Source organism: Camelina sativa, chromosome 16 (genome assembly GCF_030686135.1).
Source record: "Camelina sativa cultivar CO46 ecotype springtype chromosome 16, ASM3068613v1".
Taxonomy (NCBI): Eukaryota; Viridiplantae; Streptophyta; class Magnoliopsida; order Brassicales; family Brassicaceae; genus Camelina; species Camelina sativa.
The window spans coordinates 21,839,258-21,860,534 of record NC_141895.1 but is presented as its reverse complement, the minus strand read 5'-3'; the positions used below and the strand labels follow the sequence as shown (position 1 = coordinate 21,860,534).

Genomic DNA, 21,277 nt, shown 5'->3' with positions numbered 1-21,277 from the left:
TGGTTCTCCCGCTACCTCCCGCAAACGCTGCGTTTGCGGGTGGTAGCGGTTGCTAACGATTGGAACCAATCACACAAATCGCTTCCAATCGCTCATAATCGCTTCCAACCGCTCCAAACCACTGAATTCCAAAAGCTGCTTCCCGCAAGCGTTTGCGGTTGCGAGCGATTGCGGTTGGAATTTTTTTTTTTTTTTTTTTTAGTAAAAAAACTTAAAAGAAATCAATGATAATGAAATTTTTTTTTGTTATATTTTCTATCTAACCATTTTACTCATTAATGATGGGATGATGAGAGAAAATGAAGTACGGATACGACTACAGAGATTATAAAATAAACAATTAAAGAAAATAATATTCCAATTAACAATAACCCGGAAAACTTGATGTAAATTTAATGGCACATCGCACATAAGTTCAAAAAAGTCTAAATAAATATAATATTTCATCAAAAATTTAAGAAAATAAGATTATTTATGAAAAATATTAAAACAATCACCAGTGACCCTTCTCAACTATCACTTGACCATTCCTACCGATGCAACTACTGACCCACGATCTAAGAGAAAAGAGAAAAGATCTACGATCTAAGCATATGTTTTGTCATTTATCAAATTACTTGATTAAATTTTTGGTGAAAATCCAAATGCATAAAGGAATAAGTATTTCACTATGATTTTTTTTTTGGAATAATTATTATTTTAATAAATTTTAATTATAAATCAAGTTTAATAAAAATTTTGGTGTTTTTAAACATTTATATATTAGATATCACATTTATTATGTTCCAACCGCTATTACACCCGCTAGTCAACCAGTCGTAAACCTCCCGCAAACGCACCAATTTTAAACCGCTAAACCAGTCGTTCAAAACGCTTAATAACGCTTGAAACCGCAATCGCCCGCTTCCGCAATCTCCCGCAACCGCAACCGCAACCGCAGCGTTTGAACCAGTCTAGCCCTCAGTCGCTGATTTGAATCGCGTGACTGTTAGAAGAACAGGGCCTAATTGAATAAATAAGCGATATAGGATCTAATAGTAATCAAAGTAGACCCGTAGATATCGATAGATTATCAAATGTTATACTTAAATTATTAATATGTCAATTCTATAACAAACTAGTGACCCATATAACTATTATATGGTCTACCAAAAATAAGTCATGTCCTTCCCAAATATTAAAGAGGGGATAGGCATTAATTGGATTATTAAATTAGAAATCTTGATCCCAAAATCATATCCAAGCTACAATGTAAAAAAGACTTGCAACTGATTCAAACGAAACCTGTAAAGAGCATAAATAAAGTTTTTTCACAAGACAAAAACGATCACAAAAATGACAAATCAACTTGGTTGTGAGGTGGATCAACCCAAGCAATGTTGAGTAGAGAAATAAGTTTATATTATAAGGTGGACGATTGCTAAAGCAAAACAGTTTTTAGGTATACGAAAACGGAAGCTTTTGATTATTATTCACTTAAATTTTTAGTTTTTTTTTTTCTTAACCTGATTGTGTCTTAATCAATATAAGGTATTTGCTACTTGTATGAAATGAAATGGGAATGAATTACAGTTGAGTGTAACGAAAGGAAGAACAAATTTGCTAATATCAAAAAGGATAGAAACAAATTCTTGAACCGATCTTTAATATGTACTCACTAGCAGTTTGCTAAGATGTACTCACTAGCAGTTTTTATGAACCAATCTTTACTCTTTGTGTGCAGCTTTAGGGTCCACAATCCTGTCTTTGCAGACCAGAGAAGCAAGGGATGTCTCTATAGTTGTACCTTGATCAACAACAGCCTTACCCTCCAATTTTTCCTGAGATAGTATGAAGTCAAAAATACTTATTAATGCCCAGAATATAAAACTGAGAAAGCAAGCAAGTGAATCAGACTCCATCAATATACACAAAGAAAGACCATAAAAGAGAATAATAGGTTGTTTACTGACTCCTTATGCAACTAATATCCTCAATATGTCAGGTTGTGATCACGAGCTTAGCCTTTAAGCAAACAAAACTGGAGAAAACAGTTAAACAGAGAAGTTCATAGTGCAGAGAGAAAAGAGAAGATTTACTACCTTCTCTTGAGACGTCGGTGTCATTTGAATTTGAGGAGTAGCTACAGGTAATCCCATCAGTGGAAGAGAAGCCGTGGGTGTTTTCTCATCATCTGACTGCATACTCGTCAGCAATTTCGACTTCTTCTTGGGATGGTCCACATTCCAATAGCATTGATCAAGACTACCAAGACTAGGCAACTGATTCAAAATGGTATATATGGAAGTCAAAAACTTAACTAATGCACCAGAATGCAATAAACTGAGAGCATAAAGAGAAAAGAAGATTAATACTACCTTTTCTTGAGAAGACATTTGAGGAATAGGTAAAGGGATCATGTCATCAAGGGCATCTTTTTCTGTAAACCTCGCATTGGCCAGTAGCTCAGCGTTGTCACCACTGTTGTGCAAATGACGAGAGAAAACAAAATAGTCAGCGGAGAAAAACCTAAAAAAACAAGCACATTAACGCATCTTCCAATATAATAATGGACAAGGATCAGAAATTAATTTTTACATGGAAGAGCTCCTTTGGTCTTCGTACAAGGAATCTTCTCCTCCTCCTCCGTAATCCGAAGAAGAAGACTGGGATTGTGAAGGAAGAGAATCTCCGAGTCTTTCCTCCTCCGCTAAGGTCCCAACATACGAGTGCTTCGGACTGTGACAGAGATGTAGCGGTTTTGGCTTGAGACCACCGTGATATTTCTTGAAATTCGCTACTGCTCTCTTCAAATCCCAACTACATTCAATCAAGATAAGCCGTCGCCTCTTCTTTACTTACTTCACCAGCCGCCATCGTTTGAAATGAATGAACGAGCAGATCAAGTTGGCTCACCAAGCGTGCCCGATGCGGTGGATCTGTACGCACAATCTTTGTTGTGATTCCCGAGAAGAAAGCATCTTTAGCTTCATCTAAATTGCTTCCGTAGGTACATGAGTGCGGTGATCCTATTTGCTCCGGTTTCCTTACAAAATTGACCAACGAGATCATTCTCCATCGTTGGCGAGACAAGATTGAATGCGACTTAATACTTTCAGATCAAAAATAGAGCAAGAAGACGAAGGAAACACAAATCTTTTTTTTTTTTTCTTCACTCGTTTCGTTTGTTTTATACATGTGACTCACTTTTTCAGTTAAGGGGTAAAAAGGTAAATGACCCTTAACGTATAAAAGGAGACGCTATATACTGTATATGCGCCTATGCGAAGACCATACAGTGTATTAAGTTTAACTCTTAACGAATTAAATCCACTTCATTATCTTAAAACTTTTTTTTTTTCATCAACCCGAACCGGGAATAAAGGGGTGGAATACAATTTCGGAATCAGCCAAACCCGGTTAACTGGTACAACCTACACGACTAAAGATGAAACCCCCTAGAAGGAGAATTCTTCAAACTCCGCCAGGTTTCATCCCGTCATCGGGAACTTCCAATCACCGGCGTCTAAGCTATCCTCAATCCGGCGAAGGAGGGAGACAACGGCAAGGAGAACAAATCTCCCAACAGCACCGCCCGAAGTCTAGAGCGCCGTGGAACATGAACACGACAAACTCCCCTCCTTACACACGCGGCACAACCCTCCGAAACATGAGGCGACTTCCGCCGCGGAAGCCAAACCGATTAAGATGCACGGCAGCTCGCTAGTCGCCTACTCCCAATTAACTCCCTCTATTGCCCACTTCCAAGAGGGACTTGGCTCGGCACCGACCTCGATCCCAGCCGGACTACACCCGTTTCGGCCACGGCTCCGCCCCGCCTCAGTACCGCCGGAGAGGATAGCTCGACTAGTCTCCTCCTCGATTGTCCCACCACCTTCCACTTAAGCTCAAACCACAAACCTAACCGAAGAGACGAGGAGGACAGAGAACTCACCACTACTTCGAAGGGGACCAGATCTGAACCCGAGGCCACCGGAATCAAACCGCCACACAGAGTAAACGCCACTCCAACACCAACGAATACCTCCGACGAAGAATCCAGCCTCGAGAAACAAAGTCAGAGCAACCCCACCACAAGTCGAGGTTGTCTTTGCCACAGCACGATCTTGAACCTCCGGCCAACCACCAACCAGAGTCCCAGAAGAAGAGGAGAACTCAGATCCGACCTTAACTCAACGGAAAGATAAGAAAAAGACGATAAGCAGACAAAGGGGGAGCCCTCCCCGGCGGCCAATGAAAACCTTGTGTCGTAGAAGAGGAGAGAGAAGGGAGACGCGCGTGCGGTCACGCGCGGGAGCTTCAACCTTTTTTTCATCTTATAACTTATCAATTAACCAATCTTGGAGAAGGTATTCGCAGTAGTTTCTACCTAGGTGGTTAACTTGTCCTTCCAAGTTTCTACACAGTTTATATTATTTTCCATTAAAACTAGGGAAAAAAACTAGATTGATCCCAAATTATGGGTTTTATTACCTAAACAACTCATAAAATATCAGATTTTATTATTTAAGATAGATTTTTCCACTACATATATTTTTGTTTTGACAGTTTTTTTTTTAGTTTGTTACGACAAATTTAATTTTAGTGACAGTTTTTTGTTCTACGACAGACTTATTGTTGTTGTTACCACACACTTTCATAATTTATGACAGATTTTTTTTGATTAGTCGGTACAGTTTTGTTTTTGAGACTATTAGTTTATCGTCACATGGCAAATTTGTTGACGAGAAAATAATTACTAGATTGACATCAAGTGATAACAGATTTATTTTTGACAACAAGAGATTTTTATATTTCACCGAAAAATTGTGGCATGGTGGCAGATTTTTAATTTTAAAAAGAAATCATTGATTAACCAACAGTCGAATTATTGTTATTTCATGTTACGACAAATTTTGGTTTATGTAATGACAATTTTTTGTTTTAAAAAAAATCTGCGGTTTAGTAACAGATTTTTAAAGAAAATAACAATTGCTAGAATGATTTTAATAGTGATTACAGATTTATTTACGTTATTATAGATTTTTTTAAATTATGACAGATTTGTTTTGAAATTCATATGATGACAGATTTGTTTTAAAAATCGTATAGTGACAGATTTATTGTTTCTTTTTTTTAAGTTATAACAGATTTGTTTAAAAAATCACATGCTGACAGATTAAAAATAAATCTTTTATTAAAAATATATTAGAAAATAATTTAAATTCAAATTAAAATTAAGGAAACTTCCCAAAGCAAAAAGATAATGGTTTTTTGGACTTTTAACACAATATTTGTGTCAATCTAGTTCTGTCGATTATTTGGGATTTACATTAGTTATTTTTGGGCAAATTTGTGTCAAACTGAGTAATTTTCAGTTAAAACTATCATTAATTGTAAAGTGCCAATAAACTAACATATACTTTAGTAAATTGTAAAGAAGATAAGGGTGTCATCAGAACCAGATTGAAACACTTGTATTTTAAACTCTTAAAGATCAGTGCCCGAGCTACAATGTAAAACGACTAGCAACTAGTTCAATATTAAACCTTGAAACAGCATAAAACAAAGTTTTTCAGTAGTTAATACCATCATAAGGTGACAAATTAGCTTCGTTGAGGGGTGGATCCACCCAAGCGATTCGGTCAGACAAATAGTTCATTACAGGGGGACGATGGCTACTATATTTGTCATCAGCGAGGTTGTAGTACACGCCCTTATGTGCTTCATGCGATGGATATATTCTATTCCTCTCCCTCAAGAGACCAGCTCGTGTAAGAGAGGTAGGTTGACTGGCAAATACTGTCAAGCCACCAAGTTCTCTCTTCTCTTCCCATACCTTACGTTTAAGGTCTAGTTTAAACACGGACGCTTTCTTGCTTGTGGAGATAACATATACATCCCCTTCATGCTCCATCACCAACAATCGGGTCTCCCTCAAACGAGCCAAACCTGTCTGAGAAAGAAAGGCGGGACAGGGTTTCACAGGAAGAATATTCCAGGCTGCTCTGGTCGGGTCAAAAACCCCGAGGTGGCCGCAGGTACTGAGACAATAGAACATACCATTCGAAAATACACATTTAGACCATTCGAGATGGCCGGGTCTGTTTGTCGGGTAGCGATGGCTGGTCCATTTGGTTTCACCAGGGCGACAAGTCTTGATCTTAAAACCTGACCAGATATTTGCACTCAAGATCGAGACCACCAAACAACTAGCTAATGTAGGAGCGGCTGAGAAAGCTATGCATTGGTAATCCTTCCATGGTAAGTAGACGCGCTCCCGGGTAAAAGGGTCAAGAAAGAATAACGACACGGGGAAATCTCGTTTTGAGGTAAGCAACCAACCATCCTTGTAACAAAGGAACTCATGGCAACCTAAGTCTGGAAAATCTTGCTTATATATTTGACCCCGCATTGTATCATAAAGAAGGTAGGTTTCAGTAGGAGTTTTGCGGTCCGTTATTCCTCTACGTGATGTATAACCAAAGCGTTCAAGTGGATAAAGCAGCCAAGGACGAGGCTGTAACTTCCTGACAGAAACAGCTGCTTCACACCATGCCTTGCAGACAACGGAAGCTTGTATGTTGGCTTTTAACCCTAGACGGGACAGTATCTCGTGCAGGAGATCTGAGGGAATATCTAGATCCCACCTCGGTCCTGTTATACACTTCTTCGATGGACGATCAATTCTTCTAGCTTTTGTACTGCATATATGTGAAAATTAATTACAAGGAGGAGACACTATTATTGACTGTTTGGTCTAGTGTGAAAGCTAGAAGAATTGAAATCGTTCGAAAAGTAACAACACAAACCTAATCCTAATTCAGAGAATTATAAAATTCCGATCAAGATGAAAAGAGAAAAAGAGATACATAGGAAATTAAAATCACGACTGCAGCATTATTCTCTTTCTTGAGACGTACGGTGAGGGCTTCCGGAAACAACAACGATGGAGTAGCGGCAGCCGGCAGGCAATGTATGTCAATCTCCAATATTTGACGCCACGATCAGATAGATAGGTATATATATATAGGCCTTGATTGTTTCCGTTTCCAGTTCCGGTTCCGGTTCCGGTTCCATTGGTAAAAAACCGCAACTTATCGAATTGCTATAATTTGGGCAACCCCCGCAATAACCGGAATGATCAAGTGAACCGGTGATCCGAAATAAACATTATGGAACCGGTCAGGAGGACAACAAGAACAAAAATAAACTGTGGATAAATAAGGAGTCAAGAACTTAACTACAAACCAATGAGTTATGTAAATTCAACCACCAGTACAAATGATTAGATAGATTACCTTTAAGGACATTCGCAGTTCCAGCATAAGCACAGGAAACAAGTGTCATATTAGTATATACTATGATTTAACCCGCGGTACACTCCAGGACAATATTTTTAATTTAAAAATTTAAAATTATATTGTATTTATTTGTTATTTTATTATTGTTTTATTAATTTAAAAAATATAAAATTTTACACGTATTTGATAGAAATATTCAAAGTATAGGATTTTTGTATTGTTTTCAAAGTTTTAACCCGTGTGGTATATGTATAGTCTAGTAATACATTTATCTCCTGGTACACATCTAAAAGTGTTTTAAAAAAAAAACAATTCTACTTAACTCCCTATATAGGATTAATGCCAACCCGTCTCACCAAAATCAAAATAAATTTTTGCGCAAAAAAAAAAATCTAAATAAGTTTTTTATCAAGTTTAATTATGTTAATTGTTTTACCAAATTAGCATACTTATATAGTTTATGATTTTTCCATGTCAATATATATATAGTATATGATAATTAATAGAATTTTAATTTTTTTGGTAATTTCTCAAAAAATAAAAAAGAAACCAAATTATATGGGGGTTTTCAACATATTTAATGTGACATTTTATAATTGGATTTTCGGTTTAGGAAATTTATTAATGTTAATATAATTATAGATATTGTAAACCTTTGTTATGGAAAATCTGTTGTATATCATTTAAATTTGAGATATTCTAGCATCCATAAAAATAGTTTTGGAGATTTAATGGGTTAAAACTTTAATGGATAGAGTTGTTTTTGGAAAAATCGGAATGTATAGATGTTGTTAAGATTTTATGGCAATAAATGTAACAAATGTTGGTCAATTTAAGAAAGTTTAGTATTTGAGTTTCTCTGCAATGTTATTTATGGAATTATTTTAGGGGTTAATGTTGTAAAAAAAAATTAAATAATTAAAACTTGAAGGGCATAAACCAAAATGTAATTCAAAAATGTTAATAAAGATTACAATATTTTCTAATCTGCTCATTGAATGTTTTGAAACTTCAGCTGTAGCCTTTACACTTTCTTGTAGATATTGGAACACAAATAAAGATTACAATATCTACGACTAGATGTTCATAATCATCTAGCTGAAATTTCACATGCATGTCTCTCTCTCTTATAACCTTGACATGCTTTCTGACCGTCAGACTCAAGTTCCCTAAGGAAAGCTGAGTGCTATCCAGGTAAACTCTGCAACTTATTCATTGCTTGTTTTTTAAACCACTAATTTAGTCAAATCAATTTTCAGAATACTCTAAGACTCATTAAGCGCCTGAAACTGAACGCCCCCTCTAGTACAGAAATCAAGACTACCCTGCGCTTTAATTGCCAGTTAACTGAATCTCAGGTTTGCAATTCACACATTGGACGGATACAATCTTTTTGAAACAGCTGATCCTATTGTACTTTGTACATCCACAATCCTCATATGTTGGATCAAAGAAAAGTCAAATCCAAGTAATTAAAAAGAAAGACCAGTGCTTTTTTCAGAGTTCACAACAAGAAAGCTCCAATATATTTGAGTCTGGTTTATTTCAGAGCTCTTCAAATCCTCGCTCATCAATATCTACTTCCACTCTCTGCAACTCTTTTTTCATCTGCAAAATTTTTTTAAGTGGAAGCAATAAGAGACCTCACTGAGTTGGATAATCTCTAATGATAACTTCTGCATTGCCAAAACATGAACACTAACAGAGAATAGTTCATCTAATGAAAATAGCAGAGCTTTACCAAAACTAAATCTTCCTAAACATTTGCAAATACTTAACCAAGAAAAAAGACAGAACAAACATCCCAAGTTTTTCAGATTTATTGCTATTTCAAAGGGTAGCTAAAGTTGGAAACGAACTGAGTCAAAGGTTCACATGCTAACAGAGTCAAGAACTCATATTAAGGTAATTACAAAACACTTTACCTCAGAAATGTAAGCGCAAGCATATTCAGGACTGCTTCTTGGTTTTTTACTGGTAGAGTCACCCGTATCATTTTGTACGCAACGTCGAATACAAATTCTTTCTGAGCTGGCAAGATATTGTAGACCTTGATGTTCCGTTGTAGAAGACGACCAATCTCGTTGGTAGATTTGTAGAGCTCTCTTGTATCTTCCAAGAGGTTTCTTGTTGCATCGCCAATTTCATCAAGAATCTGTATGCAGTCTTGGTCTAATTTCGGATGACGACTTAGTTGAATACCAATGTAGACTAAAGTGCCAAAGGCTGCAACGATTTCTTCGGATCCACGGTGTTCTGGCATTGCTACTATGTTCTTAGCTTCATCTTTAAACTCTCTATAGAAGCGAACCAGTAAGTTCCATTTCAAAGATGTTGACATGTCAAGGAAAATGTAGAAACCCAACAATGGCTCGCTGTTGGCTAGATCGCAAAGGTAATATGAAAGCTCTGGCCATGTCAGATCGTTTTCGTACAGTAATATTGTCACGGAGTAGACAATGTTCCTTAGGAGACTCAAATCCGCTTCTCCTTCAATCTTTTCTATATTTGAGTGCTCTCTGAGGCATAAGAGAAGTAGAGGCTTGAGATCAGCAAGGGCATATGCAGAGAAGGGTTTACCTGAGAGGGAGAAGGACAGAAGTTGCAGTGCTTTGTTCCTGAGATCCCTATCGGTATTGTTGAGATAAAACTGCAGGAGTCTCATGCCTAACACGTTTGGGAAGGTCTCAATACAGAGTTGGTAAAGTGGAAAAGCAGATTGATATTCCGGAGAACCCTCTGGGCTAAAGCATCCTCGCACCAGATCTGTATCTGTGATTGTTCCCGTCTCTCCAAGATATGCCATTGCGTTCTCCATTTTGCCCTAAAAATAAAAGGTGGTTCAAGGAAGAATCAATTAGTGATTATAAACACAAAGCTTTCTTGTTCAAACTTAGAACTGGTCAGTTCGTATCCGATCAATCAACTAAACCCTAATTAAATTTCTCACCCCAAAGGGTTTTACAAACACAAAGCTTTCTTGCTTAAACTCAGAACTGGTAAGTACATATCTAAATCAATCTAGTAATTAAACCCTTGGTTGCGGATCAACAAAGAAGAATAATACCTAAAAAAGAAACGGAATAGGATCGTGAACTGAGAATCTGAAGAACAAGAACGCGCCCTACTGTAAAAGAAACCACACAGAGATCTGAGGAAATCAAGAACAAGAATTTCAGAGAAACCGATACCAAAAACACTGACTTACCGGAGAATTTAGGGTTTTGAAACCCTAGGGAAGAAACTGAGAAGCAGGAAAATAGAATATTGCGACAGGGAATTTTAGAACTCTAGAGGTAGAAGATGACTTTCGCGTTGAAGACAAAGAGAATGAGAGCACTTGATTGAACGAGAGATAGAAAGAGACAGAGAGGGGGAAAAAGAGACGTTAGAGAGCCATACTTGGGCTAAAGATCAATTTCACTTACAGGCCCATTTATCATTATTGTGCGACTTCTTTTATTATTTATACAGCCTTTTTTTTTATACCAATTTATAAATTAGTAATAACAAATGTAAAACCAAATCTACTATACATTACAAGGGATCTATACTTAATTTTCAATAGAATTCGAATTTTGTTTAGAGTTCCCAAAAATCTTATTTGAGAGTACTTATACTAGGATGTCGGCACGTGCGTTATCGCATGGGAAAGTAAAAACTTGAAATGACTAACATTGTTCTTTTCCTCATTTCGAGTGAAAAATTTATAGTAATTTTTTAACTGCATAATATAAAAGTTATAAATAATAACTAAGATGAATCAACCAAATTAGTTAAATAAAATATTTATTGTATATATAAAAATGAAAAATCGATTCAGCGACAATAAGATAATAATGTTAATGATATATAAATCTAGGTTTACTGAATCATACTCAGATAATCAATTTTGAAAGATATTCACATAAAACAATTAAATCATTATTCTATCAAAATTTATATAAAATAAGAAAAGAATCATGGAGAAAAAGTTCATAGCTGCAACTGCAACCAACCAAATTGACTAAAAAGATAAATCTATGAAAAATCTTAATTAATTACCTAAGTTAATACTTGGAAGAGATAATCAATAAGGATTATATGGAAAACGACACCAAACAAAAGTAGATGAATGAATCAATAAATAAAACGATCAAAATTTTTTAACAAAGATGAGTGACTCAATGTTGATTAATAAATTGAAAGAAAATAATAGTCAAAAATTTTAAATTTGGAGGTGTTAAACAATACTCAAAGAAAAAAAACTCTTTTCAAGGTCCATAAATATATATATATATATATATATATATATATATATATATATATATAAAAATAAAGAGCTGTGAAACAAAAATGCGAAAACTAACAAATTTGAACATTGAAAGCTGGGAGCACGACAAAAAAACACAATTGTTGGAACAAAATATTGCAACTTTTAAAATTATTAACAAATCTAAACAGTTAGAGGAGATAATAAAAACAATCTCATTCGTTATTTTTAAATTGATCTCTAAAAGTGAGTTTGTTGCAATATATAAATATATAAATCTATGAAAAAATAGAAATCACAATCAATTACCTAGATTAATACTTGGAAGAGATGATCGATGTATGTCTAAATGGAAAACGACACAAAAAAAAATTAGATGAAACAATCAATAAATAAAACAATCCAAATCTTAACGAAGATGAGTGAATCATGTTGATTAATAAATTAAAAAAATAATACTCACAATTTTAAAATCTTGAAGGTGTGAAAGAATACTCAAAGAACAAAAACTCTTTTCAAAGTCCATAAAAATCTGTATATATAAAAACAAAAATGCGTGAAAACAAAGAGGTCTGAAACAAAAAGGTGTGAAAAAAATGTGTAAAAACTAACAAGTGCAAACATTGAAAGCTAGGGGTACGACGAAGAAACACAACTGTTGGATCAAAACATTGCAACTTTATATAAACAAAGAGGTGTAAAACAAAAAGTTGTGAAAACTAACTCGTGCCCACATGGAAAACTGGAGATGCGACGAAGAAACATTATTGTTGGATCGAAACTTTGTAACTTTTGAGATCATTAACAAAGGGTGTGATCATTAATAATACTCAAAGAACAAAAACTCTTTTCAAAGTCCATAAAAATCTGTATATATATAAAAACAAAGAGTGTGAAAACAAAAAGGTGTGAAACAAAAATGTGTGAAAAGTAACAAGTGCAAACATTGAAAGTTAGGGGTACGACGAAGAAACACAATTGAGGATCAAACATTGCAACTTTATATAAATAAAGAGGTATAAAACAAAAAGGTGTGAAAACTAACATGTGCCAACATGGAAAGTTGGGGGTGTGACGAAGAAACACAATTATTGGACCGAAACTTTGCAACTATTGAGATCATTAATAATACTCAAAGAACAAAAATTTTTCAAAGTCCATAAAAATTTGTATATATATATATATATATAAACAAAGAGGTGTGAAACGAAAATGTGTAAAACTTAATAGGTGCGATTTATAAAATATGGGGGTAAGACGAAGAAACACGAATATCGGAAAAAAACTTGTAATTATTGAGATCATTAATAATTCTAAACCGTTAGATGAGATAATAGAAACAATCTCATACGTTAGATTAAAATTGACCCCCAAAAGTGAGTTTGCTATTATATGTAGATGCTTATTATTATTATTTTTAAATAGTTCAACGGATGAGATTTTTACATTTATATCGTTTGTTAAAAAAAATAAATAGGTTAAATAATTCAATAATAAAACATATATAAAATTATACCATGTTTGTTAAAAAATTTTGGCTTATCCGTAGCTCTAGCATCACTACATGTCATCATGCCTCTCGTATATCGGTTTTGGTTTTTTCGGTTATCGTCGCAGAGTGACCACGAGTCGGGTCGTACTCTGAGCGAAAAAGATAACGTTATTGATATTTTTGACTTTCTGGAGGGTACTGTCCTGTAATAAATTTTATATGCTTGAATGTTATACTCTTTCCCAACTTAATTTTAAAAAAAAAAAAATTGTGACTGAACAAAAAAAAAAAGCCACGTACACTGATATTTTGTTCCACCGTATCTAACAGAATAATAATCTAACTAAAAAAAATTAACAGATTTGGTGAAGAAACACTAACAAGTCATTCACAACGAAAATACAAAATTACCTTGAATTAGAGATTGATGCTTGTTAGTTAACACTTCAATAAAACAATTATTTAGATTTTATTTATTAACTTGTAAGTTTTGAAAATACTCACAAAACAATTTTTTGAAATTTGTTTATGTAGTCTCTAAAAGTTTATATAAATAATAAACAAAAAGGTGCAAAACATAGAGGTGTGAAATAAAAAAGTGTAAAAATTAATGGATGTGATTTTTGAAATATGGAGGTACAACAAAGAAATGCAAAATTAAGAGGTGTGATTTTTGAAAGATGGGGTGCGATGAAAAGATACGATTAATAATTTGCAACTGTTAGAGTCATTAATAATTAGTTTATATATATAATAAACAAAAAGATGTAAGAAATTGAGGTGTAAAATAAAAAGGTGTAAAAATTAATAGATGTGAAACATGGAGGTACAACAAATAGGTGTAAGACATAGATGTGTGACATAAAAAGGTGTAAAAAATAATGGATGTGATCTTTGAAACATGGAGGTACAACAAAAAGATGCAAAAATTAAGAGGTGTGATTTTTGAAAGATGGGGATGCGATGAAAAGGCACGATTAATAATTTGCAATTGTTGGAGTCATTAATAATTTTAAACCGTTAGATGGAAAAGTGGAACTAATATCATCTATTAGATTAAAGTTAACACAAAAAAGTGGGTTTGCTATTATATATAGATCGGCTTATCGTTGCCGATCATCTCGATTTGAGCTATAGTAGTATAAATTACAATAGAAACAGAGCTAAATTAGCCCAAGCGAGATTATTGACTCTATACATTTTTTAAGCTGTTGTATTTGCATCCCTGAGATGAACAGCATATTCGTAAAGAAGAAAAATATATATGTCTACGTACTTGCTTGTGTTTTTCATTTTAAAGAGTATAGGCAGTAATTGGATTATTAAATTAGAAATCTTGATCCCAAAATCATATCCAAGCTACAATGTAAAAAAGACTTGTAGGGAAAGCTGTTGTAGTTGCATCCCTGAGATAAACAGCATATTCGTTGCATCACACGGTCCAACACATGTATAATAATCAATCATAACATACAACTACTTCACACTATCGTACAAAGATATAAATTTTGTGGATAATAATAACTCTCATAGCGTTGGCGACATAGCGACTCGGAGTAGTGTGATGACTGATGAGGAAACGACAACATATAGGACACGTGACTTTTAGTTAAACAAAGTAACAAACTATTCCCCCCACGTGTTAAACATACAATATACTATATAATTCGAAATCTTTTTCCTGTTAACATTCGTTCAAATCTTTTTAACAAAGAAAATGCGTTTCACAATATATAGATATTAAAAAAAAAGGAAAATGGTGAGAGCTTTCTAGAATCCAACTTGTTCATTTAAACTTTTTTTTTTGATCGCAAGAGACTATTTTAGAGATTTTAACACCACACATGAACTCCATTACTTAGTCGGTAGAACTTTTAAACTTTTAGCACAGTATCAGTACTTGCTAACCGCAATTGAGAAAATTGCATTTTTTTATTTTATTTTTTGTGCAAATGAGAAAATTGCATAAAAATCAAAAATACTAAGATATTGTCATGAACATAAAAAAAAAGTTATGGAGGAAAATTATAAATAATTGAATCAGAGAGAAAGAAGAAAAGAAAATAATAGAAGCAAAACGCGAGAGACCGACGCAGTTTTGGCAGACACGCGTCGAGCAGGAAGCGAACTGATCCGACACCACACTCTTGTTCAGTTGTTCCAGTGTTCACATTCTTCACTCTTCTTATTATTTCACTCAGAATTTCTCTCCACATTCACCCTTTTAGTTTAATAATGTTCTTTTACCTCTGCCTTTTTATTTTTATTTTTTTATTGTCGGTATTTTACTTGAGTATAAATTAATTATCATTCTTCTTACTTACTTCTAGTCAGCTAATTAATTAAGTTTACGTCGGTGATTGACTCATATGCTCGAAATATTATATAAATAAAAAAACCGTAATTCTAAAAATTATAGATAACTAGCATTTTTATACATGTACACACAAAAATCAAACGACATTTATATGAGAGCGGAAATCTTAATCATCTTTCTTCTTTCTAAAGAATAACAACTAGCTAATGGTAGAATTTTTTTTTGACTGGTGAGAATTTTTTATTTTCACCATGAACTTAATCATAATGTCTACAAATTAAATATTCACAATTATTTTTCTTTCTTCTGTTAATCGTAAACGTTATAGAAATTAGTAATAATTATCTCGTTTCACATATATATTTTAGAAATTAGGATGAAATGAAACATTTTCTTTACAGGAAAATATTATCATTATTTAAATTATTATTTATCCGTACTACGTAAGATTTTTTTATTTTTTTACTTGAACTACAGAAACTATATAATTTATTATACTATAAAGATGCATTTTTTTTTGGTAAGAAAATATGAGTATAATTACATATAAAAGCATGTAATAATTATCATAAAAAATATTTATGTAAACAAACCAGTAATCAGCATTGATAAACTCTTTCCGTTTGTTAGATTTTTGGCTTTACAGTTTCTTAACCCAAACATTGATAGTATATGAACCCATTGATATTTTATTCACGTCAATAACTAAAAAAAACTTACGAAAAAAACAAAACAAAAAACTCATTACTTGCATTTTCAGAAAGCTTTATCATTCACTCACCAGTCACCACCAAGCAATAAAAAAGGATTGATTTAGTTGTTATGTAATATATGTCTAGCGTCCTCGTGTTATCCAAAATTACAATTAATCCTTATTTAGCTAATTAACTTTAAAAAAAGAAATATAAATCCTGGCATAAGGTCATCATGAGCATATTCGATATATAAAACAAAAGAAACTATTACCAATTTCATTTTATACTTGCAATGTGACTAGATTTGTGTTGTAGTAATGAAGTAATTATGTCTACATTTTCTAAAAAAAAATTGGTTTTTTTTTTTTGTTTTGGCTATCTACAATTTATACAAATATGAGTATTATTTGTAGAGTAATAACTAATAACGCAATCCTCCTTTTTTAAATTTAGCTAGACACGAGTTGTTTTTCTTTATTATATCTATTTATTTGTTAGAAACAGAAAGAAAGAAAAAAAATCAGACAAAAGTCTTCAGTTTCATACTTGGGGCCTTGAGGGGTTTGTTTTTTTAATTTAAATAAAAAAATTGGGAAGTAATTAGCTAATAAATAAATAAAAGAAAAGGATCAGAGTGAGTGAAATAGAGAGAGAGAGAGAGAGAGAAAGAAGCGTTTCGTCCTCTTTCGTTTCGCTTCTTCTTCCATTAATACAAAGCAATCCTACTCACAAAGCTTTTATTCATCTCTACTTCAGTTTCTCTTGTCCTCATTTTTTCATCTGATAATTAAAACCGCTAAAACAAACCCATTCTAATTTTCATCTTTATAATCGAATCAAAAAGTTTCGATTTTTTTTTTGTTTTTAAAGAACTCAGAAGAAGCTCTGTTCTTTGTTCTTTAGTGTGTTATTTATTTTATTTTTTTTTCTGGGGGAGGGGTTATTTAGGGGTGAGAATCTGAGTGTTGGGATTTACAGAAAATATTAAAAGGAAAGAGAGTTATATTGGGAATTATAAAGCTACCATATTGGGATTTGTTGTGTTTTTTTTTTTTTTTTTTTTTTTTTTTTTTTTTTTTTTAATTAATGAGAGAAGACCAGAAATTATTAAATTTCCAAACTCTGTGTTCCCTTTCGTGGACTAGGATTTGTTTATAAAAAGATCTCTAATTTCAGAGAGATTGACTAGACCAAGAAGAAGAACAAGAGTGTAGATAAGAAGAAGAAGAATGTGGTGGTGGTGTTCTTCAACTAAAGGTCGTTCGAATCTTGAGAGGTTTCTTTTAGGAATCACTCCTAAGCCTCCTTCCTTCTCTCTTCCTCAGGTAAATCAAGCTAATCCTCGATTTAAGGGATAATTTGAGTCTTACGTCTCAACTAATCATTTTTTATTCTAATTAATCGGTTGTCTCCCCTCCCTACCTATCAAATCTCGTTTTCTAATCAACAGATTTTGTCCAGAAGGTCTTTTTTTTTTTTTTTTATAAATCACGGGATGATGTGTATCAGGCAACCTAAAAAACTTGTAAATATTTTTTCATGATTTTGGGTGTGATGAGATTTGGCAAATAGAGACAATAATTGCATGGTCCATCAAGGTGTAAAAATTATATCTATGAAAATCAAATCTATCCCTTTAAATGGTGTGTCACATTCATTTTATGGATTCTGTATCACCCACGTGGAATAAACGTGCGACTTTATTTTTTTATTATTATTATATTCAATAATCACACAATACCTATACTGAGTTTTGCTTGAATCTTCTTGATGCTTGCTTGCTGCTGGGTATGTATATATATATATATATCCTCTGGATCTGTTGTCTCTGTTTCATGGTTTATGTATGTGTTTATGGATTACTCTGAACTGCTTGAATTTGATCTGAACAAGTTAAAATCATTTAGTGATTTTGCTTCTTTTTTTGAGGTTTGAGTCTCGGTTGCAGAGCTGTTTTGAGTGATCTTTTTGACAATTCTTGGCAGGAACAAGGAAAGGATGAGGTTGAGTATTTCAGGCTTGGTGATCTTTGGGACTGTTACGATGAGCTGAGTGCATATGGCTTTGGATCGCAGGTCGAGTTAAGCAACTGTTATGCAGTACTATGTCCCGTATCTTTCAGCCATCCAAATCCACACTAACAAACCCGGCTTGATTTCCAGGTTTTAAGACATTTTAAGTCTTGTTTGTTTGATTATGGGAGTTTCAGGACAAGTTTCCAGATGTTTAATTTGTTGGAGTTTCGTCGTACTGAATAGTTTTGGCGTTGTTGCAGGAGCCAGAATGAGGTGGTTGAATCTGAGAGTAGCGAGTGTTGGAGCGATAGTGAGAGTGAAAAGTTGCTGTCAAGGTCAATGAGCAATGATTCGAGCAAAACATGGGATGCTGTCTCTGAAGATTCGGTTTCTGATCCGGATGCTACACTACTGCTCAAAGATAGACTTGGTTACCTTGACTTTAAGTACATCGAAAGAGATCCTCCCTACAAGCGGGTTCCCTTAACCGACAAGGTTCTTTCTTCTCTCCCTTCATTTCTTAGTTACTCTCTCCTCTTGTTTTTTTTTTTTATGTAATGAGCTTTGGTTTTGATACAGAAGTGTAATGTTCTTGATTCTCTTTCAGATAATTGAACTGGCGGAGAAGTATCCTGGACTCATAACCTTAAGGAGTGTCGATATGTCTCCTGCAAGTTGGATGGCTGTTGCGTGGTAAGTAGATTCTTGTTTAAGTCAACACAACCCTTCCTGTTTCGTTTACAACTTAGTGTTTTTGTACTTCGAATGGGTGACTGAGTCATATTTTGATGAATTAGGTACCCTATTTATCACATCCCATCATGCAAGAATGAGAAAGATTTGACGACAGGCTTCCTAACTTATCACACTCTTTCTTCGACTTTTCAAGGTACGTATGATCAGTGACGTATGAACAAGCACCATTTCTTGTTTATGTTTGTTTTGTTTTGTTAACGGCTTGAACAAAAGCTGCAGATAATGTGGTGGAAGGAGATCAAAGCAACAACAAAGACCAGGAAGAAACAGAAGAGTGTGATGAAGAATCTGTTGTCAACAAGAGAATCCCATTGCCTCCATTTGCTTTAGCTAGTTACAAAATGCAAGGTGATCTTTGGAGTAAGACAGGATTTGACCAAGACCGGTTGAATTATCTTCAAAAGGCTGCAGATTCATGGCTCAAACAGCTCAATGTTGATCACCATGACTATAACTTTTTCATAAACTCGAGCTTCTAAGGTCTTCTTAGCTCGTATGTTTATCGTTTCTCCCAAAAAAAAAAACAACCGTAACCCCTGAACATTTCTTTCTTGTTTCAAGCTCCTATCCTCTCTCCTTCTCTGTGTTTCTTCTGTTCTTTTTGTTTTTCTTTTGTCTGGCCCGTTGTGTTGTTTTAGGTAGCAACCGCCATCGCGGAGCTTTTCCTCCTGTTCCAAGCCAATCATGGAAGTATCTAAGAAAGAAAACAAAGTTTTTTTTTTCTCTCCCTTTACTTTTGTTTTTGGGTTTTTACAGTGATGAGAAAACAAGAAAAGTTGTTTTTCTTGGGGGTGAGACGATGTAAATGGTCCTGTGAACAGAGTACTCTGTTTTGTACTTTTCTGTCTAAATAGACAAAAATCTTTTTCTTTTTTTTTGTATGTCGGTAAGAGCAGACTATTTTTGTTGGAGTTGATGTATGTCTTGTTTTTTTTTTTTTTTCTTTTAATTTATTGTTGAATGTGATATGATGATATTTTTGTCTCTAGTCTTTAACATACAGTTACATTTTTTGACTTGAGAAATTTCTGACTCATTCTGCAACGTATTTTAGAAACGGAAGTCCAAACTTCAAAGAATTAAAACCGTAACAGTCAGACTTTCTAGTTCAACAACTTTTGTTTGCCATATCAGTTAATATAATACTTTCCTCTTAAAAATACAGGTTAACAACAAGTACTTATTTCCTTTTTTTAATTGTTCTATTAACTTTTTACAGATTTCTTCATTATAAGAGAACAAAATTATGATATGCAACTGTGTGACTATCGTTCTGATAACAAAGAAGAAAAAAATATCTACCACAAATATGGGTGTAGACTGTGTATAGCATTTCTTTAGAGATCAAGTCATTTATATACACATTTTTATTTAAAAATAAAAATTAAGGAAAGGAACACATGTTTACTCCAAATGTGTATGGTACCATTACCAAATTAGGTGTTTTCTTTTTTTTTTGAACATGTGTGTTTGTACTTGATATACTAGTTATGTAGACCGTTTAATAACCGTTTTCGATTACAATTGCAATAACTTAATAAGCTTTTTATTGTAGTTTTCTTACTTATCTACATTAAATCAATCGAAACCTGAAATTTAACTTGTAAATAGTCGAATAATTAAGTGATTTGAAGTATTTAAGGTATTAAGTGATTTTAGTTTTTTTAGTTTAATTGATTTCAAGTATGCTCTAATTTTTTTGTGTTCGATTTAATATTGTATATTTTTGGTTGACATATTAGTTATATAAACAATTCAATAATCGATAGATTGGAAACGGTTATTAAACTATTTATATTATGTCAACCGAAAGCGACAATATTAAATCGGATATGATTATCTACATGTTAAATTTTTAAAAGTTGATGGTAATTCTATAACGACAACAATCACCATCAACCTTTTTAGTTACAGTTTTGTTGTTGTTGTCTCACTTATAACATTTAAATATTTCGAGCTCTGAAATTTAACATGTAGACAATCAAATAATCAAGATATAAAACAGAACGTGGTTTTAGATAAATTTAAGGAAAATGATGATAGCTTTACTTCATATATGTAACAAAGTGGTTCTTTTTGGTTTTTAGTTTAATGTTTTCAAGTATGGTCTATATGTATTTTTTTTTTTTAAATTGTCTGTTCCGGTTGGTATAATATTCATATAAACAGTTCAACAACCGTTTCCGATAACAATCAAAATCTCCTATTTTTTTAGTAATTTGTTGTCATTTTCTCAGTAATGATTTTAATTTTTAAAGCGATCAATCTCTAAAGTTTACAACGTACAGTCAAATAATTTATGGTAATTATGTATGAAACAAAAGTATTTTAATTCAATTACAAACTTTAGATATCTCATAAAAATAAAAAATCATGTTATTTTGAATTGAATGATACACCTAAAAATTTATCTATTTTTATTAACTTTTTTTGAAGCTGAAAAATATATACTACATTAATTTAAAAA

At 33.4% G+C, this 21,277-nt stretch overlaps 4 protein-coding genes across 8 annotated transcripts; 1 reads left to right on the top strand and 3 right to left on the bottom strand.

Annotated features, from left to right (window-relative positions):
- Nucleotides 1–1,546: 1,546 nt before the first annotated feature.
- On the bottom strand, nucleotides 1,547–4,325 carry LOC104751177 (uncharacterized). The gene is made up of 4 exons (XM_087490195.1): nucleotides 2,578–4,325; nucleotides 2,358–2,460; nucleotides 2,082–2,261; nucleotides 1,547–1,820 (listed from the first exon to the last, which is right to left on the bottom strand). Exons 2-4 carry the CDS (start codon nucleotides 2,397–2,399, stop codon nucleotides 1,707–1,709), a joined length of 336 nt encoding a protein of 111 aa, XP_087346321.1. The 5' UTR covers nucleotides 2,400–2,460; nucleotides 2,578–4,325; the 3' UTR covers nucleotides 1,547–1,706.
- Nucleotides 4,326–5,454: 1,129 nt separating this feature from the next.
- Nucleotides 5,455–6,944, bottom strand: LOC104753812 (F-box/kelch-repeat protein At3g18720-like). The gene is made up of 2 exons (XM_010476007.2): nucleotides 6,870–6,944; nucleotides 5,455–6,683 (listed from the first exon to the last, which is right to left on the bottom strand). Exons 1-2 carry the CDS (start codon nucleotides 6,878–6,880, stop codon nucleotides 5,555–5,557), a joined length of 1,140 nt encoding a protein of 379 aa, XP_010474309.2. The 5' UTR covers nucleotides 6,881–6,944; the 3' UTR covers nucleotides 5,455–5,554.
- A 1,675-nt stretch (nucleotides 6,945–8,619) lies between these two features.
- LOC104751176 (uncharacterized) lies at nucleotides 8,620–10,640 on the bottom strand. Of its 2 annotated transcripts, XM_010473077.3 has the most exons (4): nucleotides 10,492–10,640; nucleotides 10,351–10,410; nucleotides 9,209–10,107; nucleotides 8,620–8,891 (listed from the first exon to the last, which is right to left on the bottom strand). In XM_010473077.3, the coding sequence occupies exons 3-4, from the start codon at nucleotides 10,099–10,101 to the stop codon at nucleotides 8,888–8,890; spliced, it is 897 nt and encodes a 298-aa protein (XP_010471379.2). In that variant the 5' UTR covers nucleotides 10,102–10,107; nucleotides 10,351–10,410; nucleotides 10,492–10,640; the 3' UTR covers nucleotides 8,620–8,887. The 2 variants fall into 2 exon arrangements, with proteins under 2 accessions (XP_010471379.2, XP_010471380.2); XM_010473078.3 differs by lacking the exon at nucleotides 10,351–10,410 and having other exon boundaries at nucleotides 10,492–10,633.
- A 6,039-nt stretch (nucleotides 10,641–16,679) lies between these two features.
- On the top strand, nucleotides 16,680–19,796 carry LOC104712930 (uncharacterized). Of its 4 annotated transcripts, none has more exons than XM_087491473.1 (6): nucleotides 16,680–17,364; nucleotides 18,025–18,201; nucleotides 18,315–18,549; nucleotides 18,662–18,747; nucleotides 18,852–18,943; nucleotides 19,030–19,796. In XM_087491473.1, exons 2-6 carry the CDS (start codon nucleotides 18,134–18,136, stop codon nucleotides 19,287–19,289), a joined length of 741 nt encoding a protein of 246 aa, XP_087347599.1. In that variant the 5' UTR covers nucleotides 16,680–17,364; nucleotides 18,025–18,133; the 3' UTR covers nucleotides 19,290–19,796. The 4 variants fall into 4 exon arrangements, with proteins under 4 accessions (XP_087347599.1, XP_087347600.1, XP_087347602.1 ...); XM_087491474.1 differs by lacking the exon at nucleotides 16,680–17,364 and adding an exon at nucleotides 17,710–17,827; XM_087491476.1 differs by lacking the exon at nucleotides 16,680–17,364 and adding an exon at nucleotides 17,785–17,883.
- The last annotated feature ends 1,481 nt before the right edge of the window (nucleotides 19,797–21,277 follow it).

Excerpts from the sequence above, each read along its gene's own strand:
- LOC104712930 (XM_087491473.1), top strand. The coding sequence starts at position 18,134 with ATGCAGTACTATGTCCCGTATCTTTCAGCCATCCAAATCCACACTAAC. Across the intron at positions 18,202-18,314 it reads AAACCCGGCTTGATTTCCAG|GAGCCAGAATGAGGTGGTTG; the intron begins GTTTTAAGACAT and ends GCGTTGTTGCAG. Across the intron at positions 18,748-18,851 it reads AGTTGGATGGCTGTTGCGTG|GTACCCTATTTATCACATCC; the intron begins GTAAGTAGATTC and ends TTGATGAATTAG.
- LOC104751177 (XM_087490195.1), bottom strand. The coding sequence starts at position 2,399 with ATGATCCCTTTACCTATTCCTCAAATGTCTTCTCAAGAAAAG. Across the intron at positions 2,262-2,357 it reads AAATGTCTTCTCAAGAAAAG|TTGCCTAGTCTTGGTAGTCT; the intron begins GTAGTATTAATC and ends ATTTTGAATCAG. Across the intron at positions 1,821-2,081 it reads CACCGACGTCTCAAGAGAAG|GAAAAATTGGAGGGTAAGGC; the intron begins GTAGTAAATCTT and ends ATACTATCTCAG.
- LOC104751176 (XM_010473077.3), bottom strand. The coding sequence starts at position 10,101 with ATGGAGAACGCAATGGCATATCTTGGAGAGACGGGAACAATCACAGAT.